A 26,092-nucleotide genomic window follows, 5' to 3' on the forward strand; every position below is an offset into this window, starting at 1 on the left:
TTACTTAACACACCTACAAGTTCATCAATTTTGTTTATTCTCTCGATGCAGTATCTTTTAAAGCTATGGCTTAATCAATATTTTCATACTTGGTGCATCATGCATGATGCTCTTAAAAAGTAATCCAGAGCCATATAGAAAAACAGAGGCTCCTGTGTTCTTTATCTTCTTGATTTAGTAGATCAATATTCAAAGGCCTTTGAAACAAGTCCAAGTCTATACTACTTTGAAATCTCTGTCCACAACTGTTATTGAAAGGATAAAAGGCTTGGTAACTTTGGCTTGAAGAACAATGGACATTCATTATCTCCTTGGAACATATCCACAGAAGAGGAAAGGTGATGTCCTGAAAAGAAATTCAGAACTAGAAGTGAAGGTTTATAGATACTACAAAGGTCAAATGTTGAAAATGCTATATCAAATCTTAACTTATTTTTATTTTTGGATATAGATATACACACAAAAGGTACATATAACTGTATATTGCAACATATTGAGTATATTGTTAAGTCATCAATTGTAATGGCCTTCATTGATGGCTTCCATTTAGTCTAACACAAGCTATAATCACCTGAGAAGAGGGAACCTCACATGAGAAAATAGTTCCGTAAGCTATGCTGTAGGCAAGCCTGTAGAACATATTCTTAATTATTGCCTGGTGAGGGAATGCCCCATCTATTGTGGTTCTAGATTCTAGAAGAAAGCAGGCTGATCAGGCCATTGAGAACAAGCCTGTAAGTAGTGCATCTCCATGGCCTCTGCATCAGCTCCTGATTCCAGGTTCCTGCCCTGCTTGAGCTCCTCTCCTGACTTCCTTTGATGATGGACAGTGAGGTGGAAGTGTAAGCTGAATAAACCCTTTCTTCCCACAGTTGCCTTTGGTCATGCTGTTTTATCACAGCAATAGGAACTCCAACTAAGATACAATTTATCTTCAATTAAAAATACTGCTTAAAGACTTAGCTGCAGGTGTCTTCCCTGTTTTTCAGAGTCCGATATCAGAAAGCTCTTTTGGGCAATAGGCTCTCCGATGCCACCACTGCTTCGTTAGTGACTTGTATGATAATTGCAGTTTTACAATAATGAACCAAACGGGGGGGGGCGTGGGGAGGACCTCCTAGCTGAGTTAATTAACACACAGTTTATTAAAGTTTACTGAGCTTATTAGAGAGGAATTCACTGTGTGATGTCAGGCCTGATTCACTGCCTGACAGCTGAAATTCAGTGTGTACACTTCCATCATATTTATTTCTTCTCTTATGCTGCACAATCACCTGCCTTCACCCCATTGCAGAAACGGGACCTGGGTGTTCACACCATCAGTGGCCCCCAAGTGGAAGATGTTGAGAACTATAAAGGGTCTTTCCCCCCATAAATCTTGGGCTCCAAGTAGTCCTTGCAAGCTCATCTTTATTTTCTCCATTCCTAAAGTCTGTCAGCACAAAATTGGGGGAAATGTTGCAGGAGAGCAAGTGATATTGGTATTTAGCACATTTTAAAGAGAAATGCTAAGATTTTAAAGCAATGCCTTCAGTAGCTGTCATGGTTCAAGTTTTCTGTGCCTAGGTGGCCTAGAGTGTTTGATACATCTTTCTAATCTAGAAGTTGATATGGAAAAACAATGGTACTCTCACAATTATTTACTTGGTAAAAGAGTAACAAAACCAAACAATATTAATGTAAGTAACGTTATCTGAATTACACCCCTCAGTATCACCCTTTTGTTCAGGTTTCTACAAGTAAATATCTGTCTTATGACAGAATTGTTGCAAACAACCTCAGTTTAACTAAGAAATAAATGATGCTCCTGCTCAAAGTATCTGTCTCTGAGCAGTTGTGCCCATTGGATATTTAGCTCCAAGTCAAAAGCAGTTTCCCTCTTGGCTTAGCCTCATCCTTGCTGTTCTCATGGCTCCCCACAGTTACCTATATCTCAATGTCAAGTCTTTTCAGCTGTATAGATAAGTCTGGGGGAACAAAGGGAAATGTCTCACTTCCTTGAATCATTTCATTAACTGCGGCTCATGGAAACTGGAGAACCTTAATGTTCCGTCTCATGTCAAATCCCACCTTTTATATAACAAGCATAATAATGTAGTTGTATTAAGTCTAAAAATCCTGCTTTGATGTGACATGTAAGATCGCTCCCATAGATGCCTCATTATTGGCTGGTATTCTATTGCCAGATTTTATCTTGCTCTTGGATTTCTACTGCTCCTATGAACTGGCTCACTTATTGATGTGTGTTGCATTAAACGTACTTTAAATACATGATGAGCACTTGGAGTTGAAAGGAACTTCATCATTCTGGGCTCCTGATCCATCCAAATGCCTAATCTGCTTATATTATTTACAGAGCGTTAGCTATCCCATTCCGTTGCTCCTAGCTGTAGTCATGATACTCTTAGCTGGATAATAGGGAATAAAGATACGACGCTGGGGATTTTTCTTCTTGGATAAACAAGAGGATATTGCCTGTCTACTTCCCCCCTGCCCTTGGCTATGTGCAGACTTGAAGTTTGGCTACAGTAACTGCTTTGCAGCCATGCAGCGATAAGCCTAAGGACAAAAGCCAACACTGAGAGGACTAGCGAGTGTACACAGCAGAGGAGCCTGGATCTCTGTTGATATTGCTGAGCTGCAGGATCCACAGAGATTGCCTGAATATTGCACCAGACAATAAGAAACATCTCTTTTTAAAGCCACTTTCATCCCAGTGTACTCTTCAGGCTACTGAAAGTGTCCTAATTTGGAGGCAGAAGATACTGGAGACTCTTTATAAACATGGGTTGGAGGACAATGGGCTAAAAGAGCAGACTGGTTTCCTGAGTGGAAACCAGAGACAGCTTAATTTGGGATGGAAGTCAGGTCTACATTTTAATATAGAACCAATCTGAAGTGACATTTCTAACTGTATTCTGAGCCTGCCTTACATTGTTCTATCCCGCCATCATTTCCCAGAAATTACTTTTAAATTATTTTGTTTTTAATCTAAAAGCTGCATCTAATAGGAATGATTCTATTTTCCTGCTTACTAATTATGTAGGATTAAATCACTCCACTCCCATTGTTGTTGGGGTATAAACATACAGAAAAAAAACATAGACTCTATCTACTTGTAAATTTTATTTTATGAACATTTCAGCTTACTGAATTCTGTAGCATTCACTGAATTCTGTTCTCAACAAGGAAAATATAGTGTCAGTTTTCAAAGGGAAATGAACAAAAGTTCACTCAGTGTTAAATATATGAATACAGATTCATATCCTTATGTGTGTGTTGACATATCTGAGGGTATATGTGCAAGTGTATGTGCATACACAGAGAGGCCAGAGGTTAGCGATGTATGCCTTTTGGATGGCTCTCCATTTATACAATGAGTCAGGCTCTCTCACTTGAACCCTGCTTATGTGGTCCAGCTAGATAGCCTTCTTTGAGGATTCCTGTCTTGGCTCTCCATTTACTGAGTATTGATGTTAAAGGCAGGACACGGTTGACATGGCTTTTACTTTGTACTGGGACCAAACTTCAGTCATGTTTTTGCGTGAATCTCTTCATTTATTGAGCTGTCTCCCAAGATTCACCTTCCTGAATATTTTTCATCAAAGCAAGAATAAAGTACCCAACTCTCTTGTTTTAATTTGATGCATCCAGTTTTTAAGCTATCACTCCCTGAGTATTCCTACTTCTTAATTTATTATCAATCAAATACCTTGTCATATGATTTTTACTTTAAAGTTAGGGAGAAGAGCAATACTTAGCCAGTGTTTTCTAAAATGCCACATTTCATGAAGTAGGATCTTGAAATCTACACAGAAAATCTTCCCCAAGGTTGGAGCCTCACATGACTGTCTACCTTCCAAAACAATCCAGTGAACAAGATAGGATTCCAACATTAACTCTACAAACACCTAAAGGCAAACAGAAAGTGTGCCACATATTTATGTATGAAGGTGGTGCAGCTCAGTAGCTATGGTATGCAGAAGAAGAAAGGTAAACCCAAACTTTTGTTTTTGAAAACCTCATTGACATTTTAATTCCATGATAAGCCCGAAATTCCTTTTGGGCTCTAATCAATTTCAGCAACAGCTGACAAAGTACAATAGGATTCATACAGTTTTGCTTTTATCCCATAAGAGTCATGAAATGCCTTGACAGGACAACTTTATTTACTTGCTTCTTCCTTTACATTTTTAAAAAGCCTTTATAAATAATGAGCTAATTTCCTTGCTAGGTAACTGAATATACCTTCACAGACTTGGAAATTATGTACACAGTGTTATGTATTTGTTCATAGTCTTGGTTGAAAATGTAAATGAACAGAAAATGAAATGTGCAATCTGTGTGTTGACTGGAAATGTTATGATGTATGTGTGTGTGTGTGTGTGTGTGTGTGTGTGTGTGTGTGTGTGTGTTGCATGTGTGTATGCATGTGTAGGTGCAGGTATGTAAGTTTACGTATGGAGGCCAGAGGGCAACCTTGAGTGTCACTTCTCAGGAGCTATCCATCTTTAATTTTTATTTATTTTGACATATACCAAGTTGACTAGGCTGGCTGATCATAAGTCCCCAGGATTCCGCCTTGACATACCTCCCCAGTGCTGAATTAGAAGCACATGCTACCAGGATCAGCATTAGGACTGGCTTTTATCATGGCTAACATTAACCTGACCTAATGATTAATGACAAGTTATATGTGCACCTCCCTCAGCAAGAAATATTTGAAAGAAACAGTGTCATGAAATGTCACCACCACCTTCAGAGTGTTCCCTACTAAAGTAGGAAGACAGAGAGATAATTTTAATAAGAATGTATCATGTCCCTTATTATTACTTCCTCAGACGTCTGGGACTTTTTGCCTGACAGAACTTGGGACAATTATCTTGTCCACTGTGTCCAGGTGATGTGCTGACAGGTTATTTTCTGAGCAATAACTGAGATATGTGACCTGCTGTCCTTGCCAGCAGAGAGCCCATTTGTAGTTGACAGCAGCAGTCACGCCACAGAGAGCTTGACATTTGTAGCCTTGTAGCCCTTGGGTCAGACACATCTGGATTTGATTCCTCGTGCTGGGAGCAGAGCTTGAAGGGTTTTCTTTTTCTTGCTTGTTTGTTTGTTTGAAAGTTAGATTCTGACAATGCTTTGATGCAAATGGTCTCTGACAGTATGATTCTCTCTGTAGGAGCCCGCCATACGTGTAATCAACAACTGTATCTGCCTATAATCGCAGCCTCTTAATTCTAGTGCCATGGTCCCCCATCTTGTCAGTAAGGCACAGTTAGTTCCATTCTAAATGTAGACTGGGTTTCTGACAGTCCAATACAGAGCCAATTCCTATTGTCTACAGAGAGTTTAGAAAGGCAATCACTATGTAGTTCAGCCAGTGTTTAGAATGCTTGAGGTTTGCTGTTCTTCTATGCACTAAATTGATTCAGTTTCATTAATGAGTGATGAAAACAAAAATGTCTTATTGTGATAAGATGCTATTCAAAGGTAATAATATCAACAAATACTTCAGTTCTTCATTTCAGTAACCACTTGGTTTTCATAGTTTTTTCTTATGTGATGCATATATTATTTCATACACATTATATAAGGCAGTTGCTAGAATAATGAAGTCCCTCTTGTTAAAAAAAAAACTGTTAAAATACTACCAAGAAAGATGGTTTGATTTTGTTTCTTCATTTAAGTTGCGGGTAAAAAAAAAAAAAATAACAAAAGCATATAGTAGATTAGCTCCAAATTAACTGTCTGTCTTATCTATGTCACCTTGCTTAACTATACTGTTACAAATTTTCCCCTAGCATGAACGTTGTTTACATTCCCATGATTTGGTTTAATGTCATGGCTTCAAATGTGATCTGCATGCAAGGGTTCATTTGACCTGTGTCACTGTCTGTGCCCCAACCTCCTTCCCTCCCTCTTTCCTTCTGCATCCCTCCTCTCTCTGATAGATAACTGGAACGTCAGTTTACCTAAACTCACCACCAACAGGCCTCACTCTCCCAGAGATCTCCTTTGCATGTCTGGCTTCTTTATTAGGGTTTATATTTCTTCTTTTCTATTAGAATTTGCGACCAACACTGTAGTTCCTTTCTTACACCCATGCACCTGAGCCTTGAGCAGCACTAAAATCTCTATCTCAGAGACAACAGCCTCATTCTCCTTCCTGCTGTTGGCAACACCCGTCCTCAGCCCTTCATAGTAAACTGCCTAGCACAGTAGTAGCCTAACAGCTTGCCACTCCAACTTAACAGTATATTTAGTACACTGCTTCTATGATCACTATGTTAAATAGTTATTCCCAAACTATCTTTGTGTGTGTGTGTGTGTGTGTGTGTGTGTGTGTGTGTGTGTGTGTGAGAGAGAGAGAGAGAGAGAGAGAGAGAGAGAGAGAGAGAGAGAGAGAGAGACAGACAGACAGACAGACAGACAGACAGACAGACAGACAGACACAGAATTTTATTCTATTAAAATGAAACCTTACTAGGTAAAACTAATAACAAAAGTGTTTTTTTTTTCTATGACGCAGCATTAAGTGTGGGAAGCCTTGCTGGTCCCATCAGGCTCATCCCCCTGCTCTATCTCCCCCCGCCCCATTTACATAGACTCCTGAGACACCCCCATGGAAGCTTAGTAGAAATCCACTCTGAAAACATCTTTTCAGGCCATTAATTATGACCAGAAGATAAAATTGTATTACAAGCATGCTGCAAGGGAATAAGACTGAGCACATTAAAGTAATGCCTAGCTAATGATAGGAAGGATTCCGAAGGATAAAATGATGGTTGTTATTGGATTCCACACTGAGTACTCCGAAAAATCTGGTAAAACACAAACAAGGTCGCACACTCATGGTTAACTGAGGCAAGCCTAATTTCCTAGAAAATGTCACATGCTCCCAGAACTCTCTTAGAAATGACCATTGTTACTAGGATTGTGGATTTTAACCCCCAAAAGTAGTGGATGGCACTAGAAAGAAGTTTTATTCCAGATCCTGGGAGTGGGATTCAGTTCTACATTGATAGTCATATCAGAATCCCACTATTAAGTGTTATTAATTACATCATGAATTAAGAAAGGACAGTTAAAATCACCAACTGTGAAACCTCTTAATGACATTCTACAACACTGAGAGAAGTATAGGCCAAATTTTACTTTTTTTTTCTTTCATTTTAAACCTCCAAGGTTTAATATCTTTTGCTACCAGCAGATTCATTTTTTTTTCTGATCTGGATTCTAGAGCTGACAAGAAATTCCAGCTTACAGGTAATTAATGAGTTCCTGGATTATACCATAATACATGATTAAACCTTACATCTGTGATCATCCAGTAGTGGGCCATGTGTTTATTTCATCTTCAAGGAAATCTTAATCTTGAAACATATGATTTACAGGACACATCATCACCTTTACAAGACTTTGTGATGTAAATTTTACTAGCTATAGATTTGCAGGCATTTCTGTTTAATGAGGCAAAACTTTGGTTTTGATATCTTTAAAATAGTGATAATCATACATATCAAACAATGAATATCTATTTAAATGATTTTTTGTCTGTAGTAAAAAACAATAACATACAGGTAGGCAGAAAGGGACCACTGGAGATAGAAGTCATAGCTCATGTGTAGGGATATAGGCATCTGTAGGTGGCCTGAGAACAAAGGACTCCTTAACCTAATAAACAGATGGAAAAGGAAGGATTAGATAGATCCAAGAGCATTAAAGTTAAGATAAGCAAACATGATTTTAGACACTTTCCTCTCTTCATTTTCTGAGCAGCCTTATGATGACTTGTAGATTTTCAGAGGTAGAAATAATAAAACTCTCTGTGAGATTCTTGTTGTGCCTCAAACGCAAGGGTTTCTGCATACTTTTGCTGATACAGGGGATTTGGTGGTAGCTTTGAGTATTTGGGGTTTTATCCTAATTAATCCTCTTAGCTTCAGAGCTCTGTGCATCAGCAATGCACTGAATGTACAGTGTGTGCACTGTGGGGGTGAAGGCAGGGGCTACAGCAGAACTTCAGTGGATGGCAACAGAAGAGGTTTGAGAACTGAATGTTTTCATGTGGAGTGACCCCAGACTAGGGTGAGGCAACTAATTCCACACACACACAAAAAAAAACCCTATGACTTTGACTCTTGGTGAAATTGTAGATGCAGCATTTCAGAAAAGAAAACCCGATTTTAATTACCAGGCATAAAACTGTACAACTTATAAAATACTTTATCAGTACAAATTAAATACATATGTCAATATTAATTTATTCAGACATCAGAGTGATGACTAACTAGAATAATAGTGGGGTTTTTTTTGTTTTTTGTTTTGTTTTGTTTTGTTTTGTTTTTTTAGTATACTATAGTGACAACAGGAAAACTAGTGCATAGTGATCCAGAATGAAAAGTGGGATAGAGCTGTAAACCAGTCTGCATTAGCCTACTAGCATAGCAAAATATATAAAATGGGAAATTCACAGAGAGTAGCAATGCATCTATGTCATAGCTGTGGGGGACTGGGAAGCATCTATCTCAATGGCATCTAGTGAAGGCCTTCTCATTGCATCTAACAGTGCCAGGAACCATCGCAGTGGAAAAGAATGTGGGCTAGCATAGGCCTCTCTTCCTGTTGGTACACATCCACAAATACTGCCCTGGAGATTGTCCTCTCAAGTTCATTGACTTTGAACTATCTTTGAAAGACCTCATCATATGGACCAGAACCATATATATGTGGATATTGCATTTCTAACCCATGAACTTTGGATTTAGCATGTACAAACCCAAGAGATTCTCCTAAACAGTAACTAACTGCGTTCTATACACATAAGAAAGAAAGATTTGCCATACAAAGGAATAAATAAGAATAAAGTAATGACCAACATCTGTGCTATGATGTAGTTGTATTTTGAACAACATTTGAGGAACATTTTTTTTATTCTGCCTTAATTAGAGGAAAGAACATTCTCTCGTGGAGATTCAGTAGTTACAGGAAACCCAGCCCTAGAGATGCCCATTGGTAGGAAGGGGAGCAAAAAGACATAGATTATAGAAGAAAACTTGAGTATAAAATGGCTTCTATTAGTTATTTCAGAACAAATTATGAAGTTCAGCTGTAATTGTAGTACCTAGGAGGTAGAGGCAGGGTATCTATCTGAACTTCATAGAAAGTTTTAGACTATCCTGGGTTAATGAGACTGTTGCAAAACAACATAATTAACAACCAAAACTAATTCCCTGCTGGGTAGAGTCTCTCAGAGGACATCCATATTGGACTAATATCCACTTATAAGTGAGTATATACTATGCATGTTTTTCTGTGTCTGTGTTGCCTCACTCAGGATGATCATTTCTAGTTCCATCCATTTGCCTGCAAATTTCAACATTTCCTTGTTTTTAATAGCTGAATAGTATTCCACTGTGTGAATGTACCACATTTTCATTATCCATTCTTCGGTTGAGGGACATTTAGGTTGTTTTCAGATTCTAGCTATTAATAATAAGGCTGCTATGAACATAGTTGAGTAAATGTCCTTGTTGTATGGTGGAGCTGGGGATGGAAGGTCATGGAGGGAGCAGAGCTCCACTGGGAGACCATCAAGGCCTGCAGATCTCGACACAGGGGGCCTACACAAATTGATGCACCAACCAAGGACAATGCATGCAGAGAACCAAGGCCCCATGTTTTTATGTAGCTGATGGACAGCTCATTCTCCATGTGGGGTGGAGGGGAACTGCTGATGAACCTCTGACATACACTTTGGTGCCCACAGTTTGGTCACTGGCCCTTGGCAAGATGGCCTTGTGGGCACACAGAGGAAGGGGATGCAGGCTATCCTAATGAGACCTAACAGCCTGTGGCCAGACGGTGTGGTTGGAAGGCCCCCTCTATCAGAGGTCTAAGGAAAGGGAATAGTACAGAAGAGGGAGGGATGGTGAGAACAGGAAGATAAGAGTGAGGGGATAACAGTTTGGTATGTAATGTGAATAAAGTATAATAAATAAAATATGCATAAAAAACTAAAAATGACTATCAAAACCACAACAAGCAAAACCAAACCAACCAACCAAACAAACAAAAAACCCCAAAAATCTCAAAACAGAACAAAGACGAAAAAAGAAAAATTATTTTTCACAATATATATGAATTCACCTCAACACTTAGTATCTTAAAATAAATGGAAGTTCTAATGTCTTGTGGCCACATATAGTCATTCTTTAAGCTGCAACTCACCATTGACATTCGTTTTGTGTAATTGGTGTTTTCTTTTTATCAAAAGTCATGCTTAGATAAGTCATGTATTACCTATTAAATAGGAGAATCCTCTACGTTTAATCATCACATCATATAAGAAACATGTACAAAGCAAGTCTCTTGCTCTTGTAGGATTTTTAACTCTGTGAAAGTGGTGCTATTATTGTCTAAACAAGAGTCTTCTGGAGGCTGGAGAGATGGCTCAGCGGTTAAGAGCACTGGCTGTTGTTCCAAAGGATTCTTACTCCATTACTAACATCCAGATACCAGGTTCTAACCATCTATGACTGTAGCCACAAGCATCCATCCTCTTCAGGTCTCTGTAGACACAACACACACATGTGACAACATACCTGTGGGCAAAACACACATACAAGGAAAAACACTGGAAATACCCTTCTGTTATTTGAATATTGGATATCCTACAAAGGCCCACATTTTAAAATCTTGGTACTTGTTGGCTCAGTTGCAAAATGGTGTGAATCTTTATGAGCAACATTAGTAAGAGGGCATTAGATCATGGGAGATATGCATTTGAAGGTTCTTTTGAGACTTTGTCTACTTCCTGTCCACTCATTTGCTTCTTGACTGTTATGAGGTGAACAATTTACTGTACCACTTACGCCTTGTCACAGGCCCAAGAACAACAGTCAGGAAAACAACAGTTAAGCAAAACATACCTTTTCTGATCTTTAAATTGATTATATCAAGTATATTGTCACAGTAACTAAAATATGATCAATATACAATCTTATGAATATTTCTCTAGTGTCTTCTTTAATTGGACTTGTAAAGACTATTGTTTCTTCTTCTTTTACTGTGATTTAATCAATAATATGGTTAAATTAAAAATGCTAGCATTCTAGAATGAATATATAATAAAATATATAATAACAAAATTAACTAATGAAGAAAAGTTGTAATATACACTTGTGGTCATTTATACTCTTGGTGAGGTGGTCCACTATAGTTTGAAAATATACTATGTTAAGTTAGGTGCAACTCTAATTCAGAGGTCTGCAAATTATGTTGCTTCCCCTGTTTGTTCTTTAATCAGGTCCTTAGTTATTTATATTGTATTATGATTATATTTATACTTATTAATCACTGCTACTCCTTTTTTTCCTTCTGTATAGTATCTTCTTCCAACTACATCCTCCATGGTATCCATTGAAGAAAATGATGCCCTCCACACGTAGCCATTAGTATCCACAGTAAATTAAAATATGACCCATCGAGTTTTCTCAATACACATGTTTAAGAAAAGGCTATTCTAATTTCTTATATGTTTTGAAGGTTTAATTTGCATTTAAATTATGCATATGTGTGTATATGTCTGCATGAGATTATGTACACATGACTGTGGGTATCCACAGAAGCCAGCAGAGGGTGTCAGATCCTCTGGAATTGGAGTTACAGGCAGTTGTGAGGCATTCATGTAGGTGCTGGGAACCAAACTCGGGTCTTCTGTAAGAGCAGCATGTGCTGTTTTCCCATGAGCCATATCTCTAGGCCTTCATGTTTCCCTTAAATGAACAGCTTCTTTTCAGAGGAGACTTCCACACAAGCAGCTCGAAACTCCATTGTTTGCCAAGAATGCAAGAGAGCGGTCTTCCACTTAATTACTCTGCCCTGACACTAAGATTTCACAAAATTATGCTTTATTCCCCACTTTTGATGCATGAATGACTTCTAGACTATTAACTTTATTTGAAAATAATATTGGGTTCTCATTTTGAAGTTGTTTGAATTCACTTTTGGAATCAGAAAACAGTCGGAACACAGGCCTCTCTTTCTGTGATTAACAAATCATAACTAACATGCACTTACTTGACTGATTTTTTTTTTAATCCCAACGGCCTTTCCTGATCTCCCTTGCATTGAGCCATCTAAACATCTCTCCACATTCCTATCCATCAGTTTCTCTCAATGCCTTTCTGCTTATGAGGAAATGTAAGCAGAGAGAGTGAACACAGTGCACAATATGAATAGAGAATTGATCATGTACGATCAAAGAGAACAAATGACCAATTTGTTCATTTTTCAGAAGAGAACCTTAGATCCTTTGCTCTCTCTTTCTTTATCCCTCTTTTCTCTCTGACTTTTCATAGCTCTAGTTTACTGAATTTCCCTAAAGAGTTACAGATATTCAAAAACTCAGCTGACAGCACATACTGGCGAGTCTGTGGAGAACGGGGAACACTCCTTCGTTGCTGGCTGGAGTGCTAACTGGTACAACCACTTTGGAAATCAATCTGGTGCTTTCTCAGAAAGCTTGGAATATGGATATCTCAAGACCTAGCTATTCCATTCCTTGGAATATACCCAAAGGATGCTCCACCACGCAACAAGGACATCTGCTCAACTATGTTCAAAGCAGCCTTTTTCGTAATAGCCAGAATCTGGTAACAACCTAGATGTCCCTCAGTTGAAGAATGGATAAAGAAACTATGGTATATTTGTGCTACAGAATACTACTCAGATATTAAAAACAAGGAAATCTTGAAATTTACAGGCAAATGGATCGAACTAGAAATGATCATCCTGAGTGAGTTAACCCAGACCCGGAAAAATACACATGGTATATACTTGCTTATAATTGGACACTAGCCCAACAGGGATGTCCTCTCAGAGTCTATTAGTGGGGGATTGGGGTAGATGCTGGGACTTCCTATTGGGACTCCAGGTCAGAGAGGTATGGGAAAATGGAGAAATGGAAGGACCTAGAGTGTCCTAGAACCCTACAAGAAGACCATCAAGGCTGGCGGATGTAGACCCAGTGAGATCTGTTCAAACTACTATACCAACCAAGGACAATGCATGCAAGAAACCTAGGCCCCCTATTCAGATCTAGCCAATGAACAGGACATCTTCCACAGCTGTATGGAGAACAGAGACTGATGCTGACATGAACTATAGTGTCCCCTATTTGACCACTTCACCTTGGTGAGGAGGCCTGGTGGCACTTAGAGGAAGGGTAAGCAGGCTACCCAGATGGGACCTGATAGGCTGTGATCATATGGTAGGGGAGGAGATCCCCTTCTGTCATAAGCCTAGCTGAGGGAAATAGAGTGAAAGAGGGATGGAGGGGGCATGGAAAGATACAAGTGGGGGGATAAAAATTTAGACATAATCTGGATAAATTATTTAAATTTTATAAAAATTTTAAAAGTTACATGTCTTAAAGGATACTTGTAAATATTGCTCATTTGTCATCTGCTTTAAAGTATTTGCAAAGTAATTTATCGAGATAGTTTCACAAAAGGAGGAGAAATTATGAGATACTTATTTTAATAGGCATTAAAGTTGCTATAAATGGAATGTAAGAGTTTTTCTAATGTGTTCAACTAGTATTAGTAAAAAGACAGCATCAATTTCTTACCCAAAGTCTTATAATCAATTTCTACTCCACTTTCTAGAACACTGCCTATGAATTAAACATACTTGAATATTTAAACCATATAAATTTAGGTTCCCTGAAGTTTTAATTATTGATTATAGTTTTACAAAGATTCAAGATAAATGAAAATCAGATATAAGAAACATGAACTTGTTCTTTAAAATTCTTAGTCTTATATCTCTGTGTTGAACAAGTTCTTATGAAGTACAGGAAATAACTATTAATCCAGAAAATATAATCACAGCCATCAATAAGATTTAGCCTATAATCTTTCACAGTAATATAAAAATCCATTTGAAAATAACTAAAGGATATTAAAGAGCAAAGTACACAAGGTAAAAGTGTCATATTATTATATATCTTATGTAGTAGGTTTAATATCAACAGACATAGAATCCTGTAGTCTTCAAAGATAAACACTATACAGCAAATATATTTCTAAATTTTCTAAATGCAAATTACGAAAATCCTTGTTATTTCACTCATCAACATTTCTATTAAGGAGAGTGTACGCTGGCAGCAAAGCAAACAATACTGCCAGTGATTAAGAGATGGTGTGTAGTTCTAACAGCGCTCAGCATGTTAGCCTCTTCTGACGCATAGCCTTGGCTATCAACTTGGCGTGATTTAGGAACATCTAGAACCCCTCTAGGCATGCCTGTGAGGGTCTTCCAAGGAGGTTTGACTGAGTTGGGAAGATCCACTCTCAAGAGAGGCAGCATCATTCCATTGTTGAGGTCCTGCACTGAATAAAATGGAGAAAGCAATACCAGGAGTGCTCATCACTCTCAACTTCCTAACTGCAAGCTGGATGTCACCAGTGGATTCACAACAAAGTGCGAATAACGCAATCGTTCATACCTTGACAACTCAAAATATATCCATGTCTTCATGTGCTGCCATCTACGTGCTTATTTCTTCAGTTTTTATCTGTTTCAAAATTATGGAATCCCAACGTGCTTCCAAAAGTCAAAAAATATACAAAATTATTCTTAGGAAAGTTTTCTCCCATATCTCTGCTTCTTATTCTTAGTCCCTTAAAGATGACAAGTTCCCTTGTTCCTTTCTTTACTAAGAAAGACTTTCTTTTCAGAGTGTATGTGGAAAGCGGCAGAGCAAGCTGTGCTGTCTTATTTCCTTTTCAATCTTAAGCAGTAGATATTGTAATCAGAATGTGAATGTGTGAATGAAGATGGCAGACCTATTGCAATCCACACTCATGGGATTTTTAAAATCATTTTATTTTATTCTATAACTGTGCTGTCCTGCAACATGCCCCTCAGAGTCAATTAAGCAGGACTCATAAGGGCTCACAGAGACTGAAATGACAACCATGGAGCCTGTATGGGTCTAACCTAGGTCCTCTGCGTATGTTATGGCTGTGCAGCTTCGTGTTCTGTGGGACTCCTAACCGTAGGGACAGGGGCTGTCTATGACTCTTTTCCCTGCCTTCAGGACCCTCTTCCTTTCACTGGGTTGCCTCATCCAGCCTTGTTATGAGGAGCTGTTCCTAGTCTTCTTGTTACTTGTTATGCCATGTTTGGTTGATACCCCTGGGAGGCCTGCGCCTTTCTGAAGGAGAATGGAGAAAAAGTGAATCTGGGAGAGAAGGGAGGTATCAGGGAGAGACTGAGAGATGAACTTCAGGGCTTATTTGTAAAAAGGCATTCACCGTAGCAAGTATTACTTAGTCAGTGAGACAAGGTCTCTCACTGTGGCCCACAGCTCCCTGATCAGCTTAGGCTGAGTGGGCAACAAGCTTCAGGGCTTCCCACAAGCTCTGCTTCCCCAGCTCTGAGGTCACAGCCGGCTCCACTCAACTCGTATTTGTATTTGTGTGCTAGGACTGAACTCAGGGTCTGATGTCTGCACAGCGAGTGTTTTTACTACGGAACTATCTCCTTAGTCCCTGCATAAATGCGTTCAGAGCTGCACTAAATCGATGAATGGGAGCATCAGTGTACAATGGAATTGTATACAACAGTCAGGATGAAAATATAATACTGTGCACAATGAGAGGCAAACTGCATATATTTAAGTATAATGAAACAAGATGTGAGAGTGTATACAATATGATTTGTTTTGTTAGAGGAACAGATAAACTAATCCATTCTCCCATAAGGAATGTGTTTCATAGCATAGTAGTCTGACACTGTGAAAAAGAAGTGCTTCAGACTTTTAAAACAGCAAATGTTGTTTTATGCATTTTCTGGATGTGAGAAATTCAGAGGAGGCTCGGCTGGGTAGTCCTTAACACTTAGGCTACTGAAGGATGGTACCCACTCTACTAGCTGTTGGATGAATCTACACAGGCTTGCTAGGTCTTTCTTAGCAGTGCCAATTCCTGATGACGTCAGCCTCTCCGCTGGCTGTTTATGAGTTGGAGATAAAGTCTTTAGAGCAGGGGATATGATGGAAAAAATGACCAAGATGGAAACTACAACATCTTTTTAACCTGCTTAAAAGAGTAGTTCATATCCATCACTCCTGCTCTGTTTACTGGGCATACAGATAACACAGCAAAGGAATGGAGAACTCAGAGACTTGGGTACCAAAAACAGCACTGGGGATCATGTTGAAGGCTCATTATCCCATCGCAAAACAATTTGAGTTGGTGAAGTCTGAGTAGTTCCAGGTGAAGGAGTTGTTATTAATAATGTAGATGTTAGAGCGCTTTGATAATGGGTTCTCTCTGAATCATGGGAGTCCCAGGGGTTGAATTTGGGTTTTCAGATTTGGTGACAAGAGCCTCCTCCCACTGAGCTACCTCTTCAGCCTAAATTCTGTAGGATTCTTACCGGGCAGGTGTGCTTGGAGAATTTCAGGTTTGGATGATTTTTTTTTTTTTTTGCTTATTTTTGATACCTCCCCACACACATACTCCACTAAATAAATAAAATAAAATATTAATGTCCTCAGTAATATGTGTGTGTCCATAAATATTAGAAAATCTTAACTCAGAAGAAATTAACAGGCAACTTATTAGCTCTTAAAACCAAGTGATATATTGTACAGAAAAAAAATATAAGTATTCCTTTGCAGAGGCCCTGTTTTAAATATGCCCATCTTTTTTAAGGATTAATTTTGTTTTAATTATGTGTATATTTGTATGTACCTGTGTAAATAATTGCAGGGGGGGAGTGGAGCCCAGAAGAGGACATTAGAGCCCCCGAGGCTGGTGTTAAAGGAGATTGTAGTGTGACCAACATTGGTGATGGAGCTGGACTCAAGCCTTCTGCGAGAACACGTCATGCTCTAAGTTGCTGTCATCTTATTAGCTTGTAAATATGTTAATTTTTAAATCATTTAAACAATGACTGTGACTTAAATAGATAGTGATGTGAGAAAAGTTTGAAATAGATAATATTTTTATATCCAGAGGCATTTAGATACTTTAATGTAATTTAAATATTAGTATTAACATGTGGCTTAAGCATCAAAAATTTTCAAAGTATAAGCTTAGAGAATGAGTTAGTTTCTATCATTGAAGGCATTCAAACATAGATATGCAGCCTATTAAGTAACCACAGTTTTATATGTAATAGCATATCTCTGTGAGAGACTAAGAGCATAGTTATCAACTTTGTTTAGCTATGCTTTGGGCTAGAGAGGTTTAAAGTGTACACTGCTCTTGTAGAGGACCAAAATGTGGTTCCTAGCATCCACATCTGGCAACTCACAATTGCCTGTGACTCTGGCTACCAAGTGATCCAATGGCCCCTAAAGATACCTATACTTCTCAAAAGCACACAGGGACGGACACACACACACACACACACACACACACACACACACACACACACACACATACACACTTTTTTAAAGTCTTAAAAATCTGTGTCTAGAAGCCCTTTTATTTTCTTTTACTTCCTAGTTCTTGGTCATGACCCAATTGCTTAAAAGGTAGATGCAGAATTTGTAAGGACAGAAGAGCTGTCCCTGTTATCTGTGTGACCTGTCCTAAGTGGTCAGAATTAGTCACAACCCTATGACACAACCACTGAAAAGGGGCAGCCTTTCTGAAAAGACCCTATCATGGACTCGGAGCCCATGCAAATTTGGAGGTTTTATACAATTCCCTATTACAGGATCCATATTAGAACCATAAAACCAATGTGAGCCATAATATTCATGTTAGAGAAAAAGGGAACAAAGGGTATGACGTAATTACCGAAGCCACTCTATGCTTAGTTGTACTTTCTGTTACAAATTGCTCCCCACCTGCAGCTGCACAGGACACCATAATGAGACTTAGTTCTATTTGAATTTTCAAAGGACAACGGCTCTACATTAGTAATCGCCAAAGATAGAAATGTAATTGTAAATCTTTTAATCTGGGTTTATCAGTTACTGACAACACGAATTGGTGATGTCATTTCTAAACATCACTTATAATGAGTCTGAACTCTTTGCTGACCCACTTAATTAGTAATTATGGACCTTCATCTACTTTCAAATGCACATAATCAAGTTAGCAAAGATTAAGAAGGGATAAAATATTCTTGGGTTACTACTGGAGAGGCTCAAGGCTTAGGAGAATTTGGCTCCATAGGTCTCTTAACCTCATCGTCAGGAAATTAACATTAATTTTCCCAGGAGCATTGTAGTTTTGAAGCCTTAAGGACTTTACTTATTAAAAGGAGGCAGCAAAGATTTATGAGTCAGAGAGCAGGCTCCAGAGTCTCCATTACCAGCCCTTCACTGATTGGCTGCATGACGTCAGTTTCCCCATCAGTTAAATCAGGATAGTAACAGTTCCCAACTCCTAAAGCTGCTGTGAGGCTGACAATAGACACGCTTGTGAAAAGTTCCACATGATAATAAGTAAGAACTCAGCGGGGGCTGGGAGAAAGCTAGAACCCAAGTAAGGCACAGCACAGCAGCCAGAGGTCCTTGTGCTTCCATGGAGAAAGGCAGAGGCAGAGACAGGAAATCCTCAGGAAGCTCATGGACCTTCATGACATAAGCAGAAATCGACAAGAGAGACATTTCCTCAAATAAGGTAGAAGGTGAGGACCAGAGCGCAAGGCGGCCTTCTGACCTCCACACAAGGAAGGTTAACTGTCACTCTGTATATTCTGAAAATGGGGAAGAGAGAGAGCATGGATTCCTGAAAATGCTCAGAACAGATTTAGAATTTGGAGTAAGAAATAGACAAGATCCTTTGTTTGAGGCAAGCGGGATATTGTCCCCAAGTCTACCTTCCTTTCATAAATCAACGCTTCAATTTCAGAATTCTGTCTTAACATTACAATTAATTAGAATGAATTTACCTAATATATACCTGTTTTTGGTGAATGATTTGATGAATGAATGATTGAAGCATGTATTTCTTATCTTATTTGCTTTTTGGGTATGTGTATGAATGTGTATTGTGTGTGTGTGTGTGTGTGTGTGTGTGTGTGTGTGTGTGTGTGTGTGTGTGTGTGTGTGAAGATCAGAAGAAAATTAGTGGCTGTCAATTCTCTGCTTCCCCTATGTGGGTCCCAGGGACCTTCTAGCTTGGCTGTAACCTTCCTTGTCTCAGTGAGCCATCTAGGCAGACCTGCATTTTTTTAAAAAATCTAGGTGGACTTAAGACAGACTATTTTTTATATTCTTAAATCATCTTTAAGCAGTCAATTATAATATATTCACTTTGTATTTTCTTGGAAGTATTAAAAACAGCAATTCCTGGTTAGATCCAAGCCACCCCATGACTGTGCTCTAAGTAAAGCATAGAAACAGGTGGGGCTTAAGGCAATGAAAGAGAAATGCATTGAGTGCTAAGGAAAACATTGCAGTTCCCATCTGTACTTCCAGAAGAGGAAGAAAGATAGTGGAGATGGCTTTGCTGTTACAACGATGCTAACAGATTGAGAGTGTCAATTTGACATGTAATGTGTTGCCTGTATGTTGGCAAAAATAGTTTTCAGCGAAGAGGGTAGGGGACTTTTGTTCAACAGGCTGTAACATTTTGTGAGAGCACTTTGCTTGCTACTCCACTATGAACAAAGGATGCCATTAGCTTTCTCTGTTTATGGTAGTGACCTGAGTGGGTGCTTGCATTCACAACTAGAACCTGAAGAAGATATGGACTAGGTAGACATATTTTTATTGAGTTTCCACTTCTCTCTACATTGTAAAATGAATGAATGAATGAATAACAAATACATATATATTCAATCATTCAGAAGGTTTGAATGCTTCTAGAGGACTCTATAAATATGTTTTGATGTACCTCAGAAATGAACAAAGCCTAAATCACATTGAAATGGGAGCTGAGTAGTCAGTGTTGCCCTCATACTTTAGCTCAGCTTTTGTATATTTTATTATGCATTTCTTCAGCCACTCAGCTCACTAAAATATGTGTCTAGTACATGCCAGGGTATACACCTATTATACAAACACAAAAAGATTTCAAGAAGTCATTGAAAACTTAAAATCACAGTAATGGCATGACTCACCCAAGAAACAATTTAGCGACTGCAGATTTTGTGGCAAATGATCTCTTTTTTTATTTTAAGAGTAAGAAGTTGTTTCTTTAATAAGATGGATGGGCCTAAGAAATGAGCATGCTTTAAACTGGAGTAAGACCATAGAGTGGTCCCAAGTAGGAGATGATGATAGTGGCAGTAAGGGTACAATTTTGGCAATGGAGCTAGGATATAATTAGATGGTAAAATGCATTTCATTTGATATTTGGATAGAGATCCTGAAGAGGTCATTTACCTGTTTGCTTTCAACGGGTGACTGGGAAAAGGGTAGAACATTCCTATGCTGTTGTGGCTGGACCCTACAAAACTTTGTTGAAACCTTGTTCTCATTAAGAGATATTAAAAGACAGATTCCAATGTAACCTTCAAGAGATCCATACTGTAGTCATAAACAGATTCATCCATAAATATATTCACTGACGGATTTGGGTACTAATGGGTTACCTCAAGAGTGGGTCTGGCGAGGTCTCTCTCACATTCCCTGTCTCTCAGCATAATAATGTGTGCTTTGGTCACCTTAAGATGCTATCATCAAAAAGGCTTGCAAAGTGCAGAGGCATTAATCCATCCTGCGAGTAGAGTTACAAGTGGTTTTGAGCTGCCTCATATGAGTGTTGAGAATCAGATTCAAATCTACTAAAAAAAGAGTACCTGTTTCTAACTGCTGAGACATTTCTCTAGCCCCATTTAATTTACATGTAAAGTTGGAGAAATTTTTTTAAATTTTCATACTTATTTTAATATCTTACTTTAAAAATCCATAGGTTGGCTTAAGAAGATTCTTCCTTTGTTTGTCGTCGTTGTTTTTGTTTTATGTTTTGTTTTGGAGACAGGGTTTCTCTGTGTAGCCTTGGTTGTCCTGGGCTCAATCTGTAGACCAGGTTGGCCTCGAACTCACAGCAATCTGAGTGCTGGGGTTAAAGGCTTGTGCCACCATGGCCGGCTAATTCACCTTTGTATATAGTCAGCATTCATCTCTTCCTGAGCTTGAGTGCATAAGATTGCAGTCAAGTTCTTTTTTTATTATTTTGATTATGGAGAAAATCTTACCCAAAGAATATTCCTAACACCTTTATTGTTCTTATAAGAGAAAATTAGTATCTATAACTAAACATCTGTTTAGCAATTTAGAAACATTGTTGGCAGTTTCAATTTTTAATGGCATTGACTTTAACATGAGTGCATGTGCACACCATGTCATACAGGTGACGCTGAGAAGACAGTCTGTAGGAGTCAACTGTCTCCTTCTACCTTGTGGGTCCTAGATATCAAATCAAAATCAGGATTGTCAGGATTGGCAGCAGGAACTGCACCTGCTGAGACAGGTGTTTTCTTTCCTTCAGTATCTTCATGGTCATTATTCCAACTCCATTCTACATTAACCCAAGTTTTCAATTTCTTGACCTTCATATTTAGTAGTTTTAGAATGAGAAATGCTCCCAAGCTTGTTCAAAAGAAGCATAGCATGAAGAAAAAGAGAATATTTTATGTTTCCATAACTAAACTTTTCATTGCCTTTGATTGCTTTTATTTTCCAGGGGTCAAAATAACTCTTCCATAATGTTTGAGTCTCTATTAAAATTATTAAGAAATCTAGCAGCAAGATATTCATTTAAAATGCAATTCTGCATTTCTTGGAAACTACAGAAATACAGAAATACAAAGGACATAATATTTTATAACTTATTTTCATAGTGATCCCAGAGTTCGTGACTCAAGTGAACGTTGCCTTGGATGCCCTAAGCAAGAACTCACTGACCGTGCTGGATGATAACCAGTTTGTGGACATCGCAAAGAAGATCTATGACACAATTCATGATATCAGATGTTCCGTCATGATGATTCGGGTAAGCCCAAGCCCACTGGACCTGTTCCTGAGTTATTTCAGAATTCCCCACTCTCTGGAGTGCCTGAGAGGATACCAAGAAATGTTTGATTTCTGTGGTCTGCCATTAGTCCTGAAATTCATAATTATTTCCAAATCCCAGTGTTTCTCCAAAGCCAGATCTAGTGAGTGCCATTTGACGTCCATATTTGGTTGTAACTTAGGCAGGAGAGTACATTAACCCATAGCATATGGAGAAATGAGAAGCCTCGTTTTACACAGGTGTCTCTCACAGCATGATCAAGAGCAAAAACAAAACAAAACAAAAGAACAGAAATAACATGCTTGCTTTCCCTAACAAGCAGCAAGGAAAGATCTCACAGCTTAAATAAGGTGTTTCTGTGGCCAAACCCTCCCATCCTAGGCACAGACTCAAGCAACATCCTGAAAGAAATCTGACTTCTAGAGCTGCTAGGAACAACAAGCCCTTTAAATGTCCCAATCTGGGCATACTTTATTTGAGAAAAAAAAAATCACTTTCCTAAGGGTGTGACTGCATCATTGGTTGTGGATATACTGTATATAAGGAGCCCAAAAATTGTTTGTTTTAACTCAAATGTAAAAGTTCATTTTTAAAATGTTACTAAAGAAACAAAGTAAGTTTTTAAAAAAATGCTTATATAAGTAGAGGAAGCTACCTTATCTCATGACAGTTCAACTGGAAGTGGCAAGTGAGGTATGAATTTCTGTTTTCCATAGTGTAAGAACAGTGTGCCTGAGAAAGTGAGGCCATGGTGTCAAGGAAACCATTGCAGGGTTATGATGAGGCATTATGGGTGTTGATCTTGTCGCTGAACTTTTGCTGCTCTGTAGAACACAGCTCAGAATCATTTTGCCTGAGGTGAACAAAATCTTGAGGTTTACCCAACCATTCATCCTTGCTTAAATGTTACACTAAGGGCTATTTACCTGGACATCCTGCTCAAAGCCCATAAAGCGCTTGGCATCAAATAAAGGAACCTTAGGCAGTGCAGCAGATGCACAGTATGGATGTGTGAGAAAAGTATGTAGGTACCAATGTAGTCGGCTCTGAAAGCTCCCGGGATTAGCTGCTGGTGAGGTTGGTAGAAGGAAATAGATATGATAAGAACCTATAAATAACATATTGAAAGTGTCTGTGTGAGGCCCGAACAGTGTATAGCTTACACTGAGCAGGCTATAAAATGGAGACATTTGTGAGCCTAGTGAAGAGCCAGAAGACATTGTGAAGTCTAACAGAACATATGGAAGGATCATGAGAGAAAGACTAAAGGTAAGAAAGTACAGGACCTAGAACTTAAGACTTGGGAAAACCTGAAAGTAAATCCAATCATGGATATCATGAGAGAGTTCCCAGTTACCACGGTTCGTCTCACGAATCTGTGCCTCTGCAGTATTTCAGTAGAAATAAAACTTCTAATTGTGAAATTTGACCTTTTCCTGGCCTACCAGGGGTGTGCAGTATGGCATTCTCATGGAGTATTGGGCAGTCACAATGACAGCCAATCTTCATGATGGTAAGTGCCTAACTACCATGTGCGTAATCTTCAGAGACCGATAACTAAGATGAGTTACATGTAATCATTAGTTTACAATATCTTCCTCTTAATGGTGCCTTTATCTATTGGGACTCCATTGCAAGGTGAGGCCCACGTGGACTGATGGAGAACCTACAAAGGTTTGGTTGTGTGGTTGGAGGTGTGGTGCTGTAATATTACTATGTCCTAAGAAATCGTTCCAAGCATCTGAATATCTTTTCCACCTTACCTGTTTGCAATTTGGTAAAACATATGGGTCCAGGACACAAAAACTAAATGTATAACAATATACCAACTTCACACAGAATGGTCCCATCATGCTCAAACACAACAATTCAACCATCTCTGTAAGGATGTGTGATAAGAACCAATAGATGCTCATATGTGAACTCCAGAATAGAGGAGCCATGTTTTCCTGATGTCTGTTTAGGGATGAAAAAATAAAATTAAAAAAAAACATACAATCATATTTTAGTAGATGGTCCCGTGTTTATTTTTCTTGTTTCCTAGACTGTTTACATATAGCAAATCAAATTACCTCGCTGTTGCTTCTACATGTTCTTCCCAATACAGAGGCCTTCTGTGGGGCAGGAGAACAATTTGTAATAGTTATGAAGCATTTACAAGGAAGTACTTTTTCCTCATAGCCATTTCTTTTTTTGAGGTAAATGTTTCTATTTCTGTTACCTTTTTCTTCTAGGAGTATTCCAGTGCTTCGTATTCTTCACTGCTGCTTACTTAATTTTCAAATAACTTTTTCTTTATCCAGTGGGGGGCAGGGCGCAGGGCTGGGAGGAAAGGGTTTAGTTCAACTTACACTTCCAGGTCCATCACTGGAGCAAGTCAGGACATGAGCACAAATAGAACAGAAACTGGACCCAGGAGCTGATGCAGAGGCCATGGACGGATGCTCTTTACTCACTTGTCCCCATAGCTTGCTCTGCTTGTTTTCTGAGACTATTGCAAATGTATTATAATTAAACCTTCCCCCCATCCCCCCCCGCCAGTCAATAGATGGAGTTATTCTCATGGGCAATTTATACCAGTTTTCCTTCTGTTGGCTTATTTTCTGCAATTTCAAACACAAGGATCATTGGATTAAGGACGACGTTTACTATTAATTTTGGTCCTAAATTCTACCTCAGTTAGACTTCTTTATGAAGTTTGTCTGATTGCTTTCCAAATTGATTCTTTACCACACCAATTCATCACCAATTACATTGAAATGTAATATGTTGAATTTTATTTCCTTCATGTAAATTATTAATAAAAATACCCAAACATTGACCCTTTTCTCCAAATATCCAACCACTTCTTTGTTTGCTCTACACAGCTGATTGTTTAAATATTTTAATGCTAAAATTGTGATTTCTTCTAAGTTTATTGAGCCTTGAGACTTCTGTGTTAAGGCTTCATGCTCCAAATCTCTAACCTCTCCAACTCCATTTTCCAAATCTCGACTTCTCTGAGAGCCTCCATGCTCCCCCAGATGCTCCAGTTTTTCACCCTTTCTTATGCAGATCAAACTACTTTTGTTTATTTCTTTCCAAACTTTGTAGCCTTGCCCTGGGGTTTGATAATAAGTTACCTTGGTTCCTCAGACCTACTCTGCTGTCAGGATGCTGTGTCCCCAGTCCAGGGGCATCCTGAACTATTTCATCAACAGGGAAAATGAAGCTTCAGCGTATCCTTTAGCATATTATTTGATTATCCTATGATCTTATAGTGCTGCTTTTGAGATTGAGCCAATGTTAAAATCCATCCCCTTTATTCTTTCATCTGTTTTTTTTTTAAATTATATTATATAGCTAAATTTCAAAGAGTCTTGGGACTGCAAGTGAGATTTTTCTAAAATGTGTGAAAGAAAGCTGAAATGCCTTAAGTTGGGGTGAATATATACATAGACATTGGAGTATGTAACTCTTTCCCTTTCATAGATGTCCGGATAGGTCTGCAATTTTTATGCACAGCATCATTGCTGGGCCTGCAGGTACTCCTTGAGTCCTGTGGTATGTCACTTCTACCCACTGTGCGCTTTTCCATAGTGCAGGCACTAATGACACCAGTTCCCTGTCAACCCCAGGGAACACGTTTTTCTCCATAGGAACAAGTGCTGTCAAATGCGAACTTCCTCAGGCTTTGTGGCTCCTTTGTTGATTGTAGCGAATCTTTTCAGTCGCCATTTGGGATTTATTAAGCACACTGAGAAGGAACACCTTTTCATTTCTCACCACTAAACAGATGTCCTGAAGTCACTTAGTCACTCTGTTTCTCATTCCAAGGTTTTCTGGCCAGGGAGTCCCAGTGGAAACATTGCCCTTTTGGGGAGATGTCATGACTGCTTTATAGTGTCAGGATAAATTTATAAAGAAACCAGTTAGCAGGGAACCTCCTAAGGGAACTCAATAAAAGACATGTAAAAAACAATGTAACTTAAGCTTTATTTGTAAAATTAAGCCAAACCTTGGAGGGAAGAATTCTGTAGCGGGCCTCTTGCTAGTATCTCTAAAAACAAAGAATGTAAAGTAAGGCACCCAGAATGCCCTGTTGGCATTGGTGA

General features: G+C 38.7%; 1 protein-coding gene across 6 annotated transcripts in view; it reads left to right on the forward strand.

The window, feature by feature from the left end:
* The window catches only part of CTNNA3 (catenin alpha 3), a 1,390,227-nt gene that overhangs the window by 1,114,550 nt on the left and 249,585 nt on the right, over nt 1–26,092 (forward strand). For all 6 annotated transcript variants that reach the window (XM_084751942.1, XM_084751940.1, XM_084751941.1 and 3 more), the window contains one exon: nt 21,826–21,977. In XM_084751942.1, the coding sequence (XP_084608068.1) occupies nt 21,826–21,977 (152 nt within the window). The remainder of the gene's footprint in view (nt 1–21,825; nt 21,978–26,092) is intronic.

This window comes from Acomys minous, assembly GCF_964271855.1.
Source record: "Acomys minous genome assembly, chromosome: 13".
In the NCBI taxonomy this organism is placed as follows: Eukaryota; Metazoa; Chordata; class Mammalia; order Rodentia; family Muridae; genus Acomys; species Acomys minous.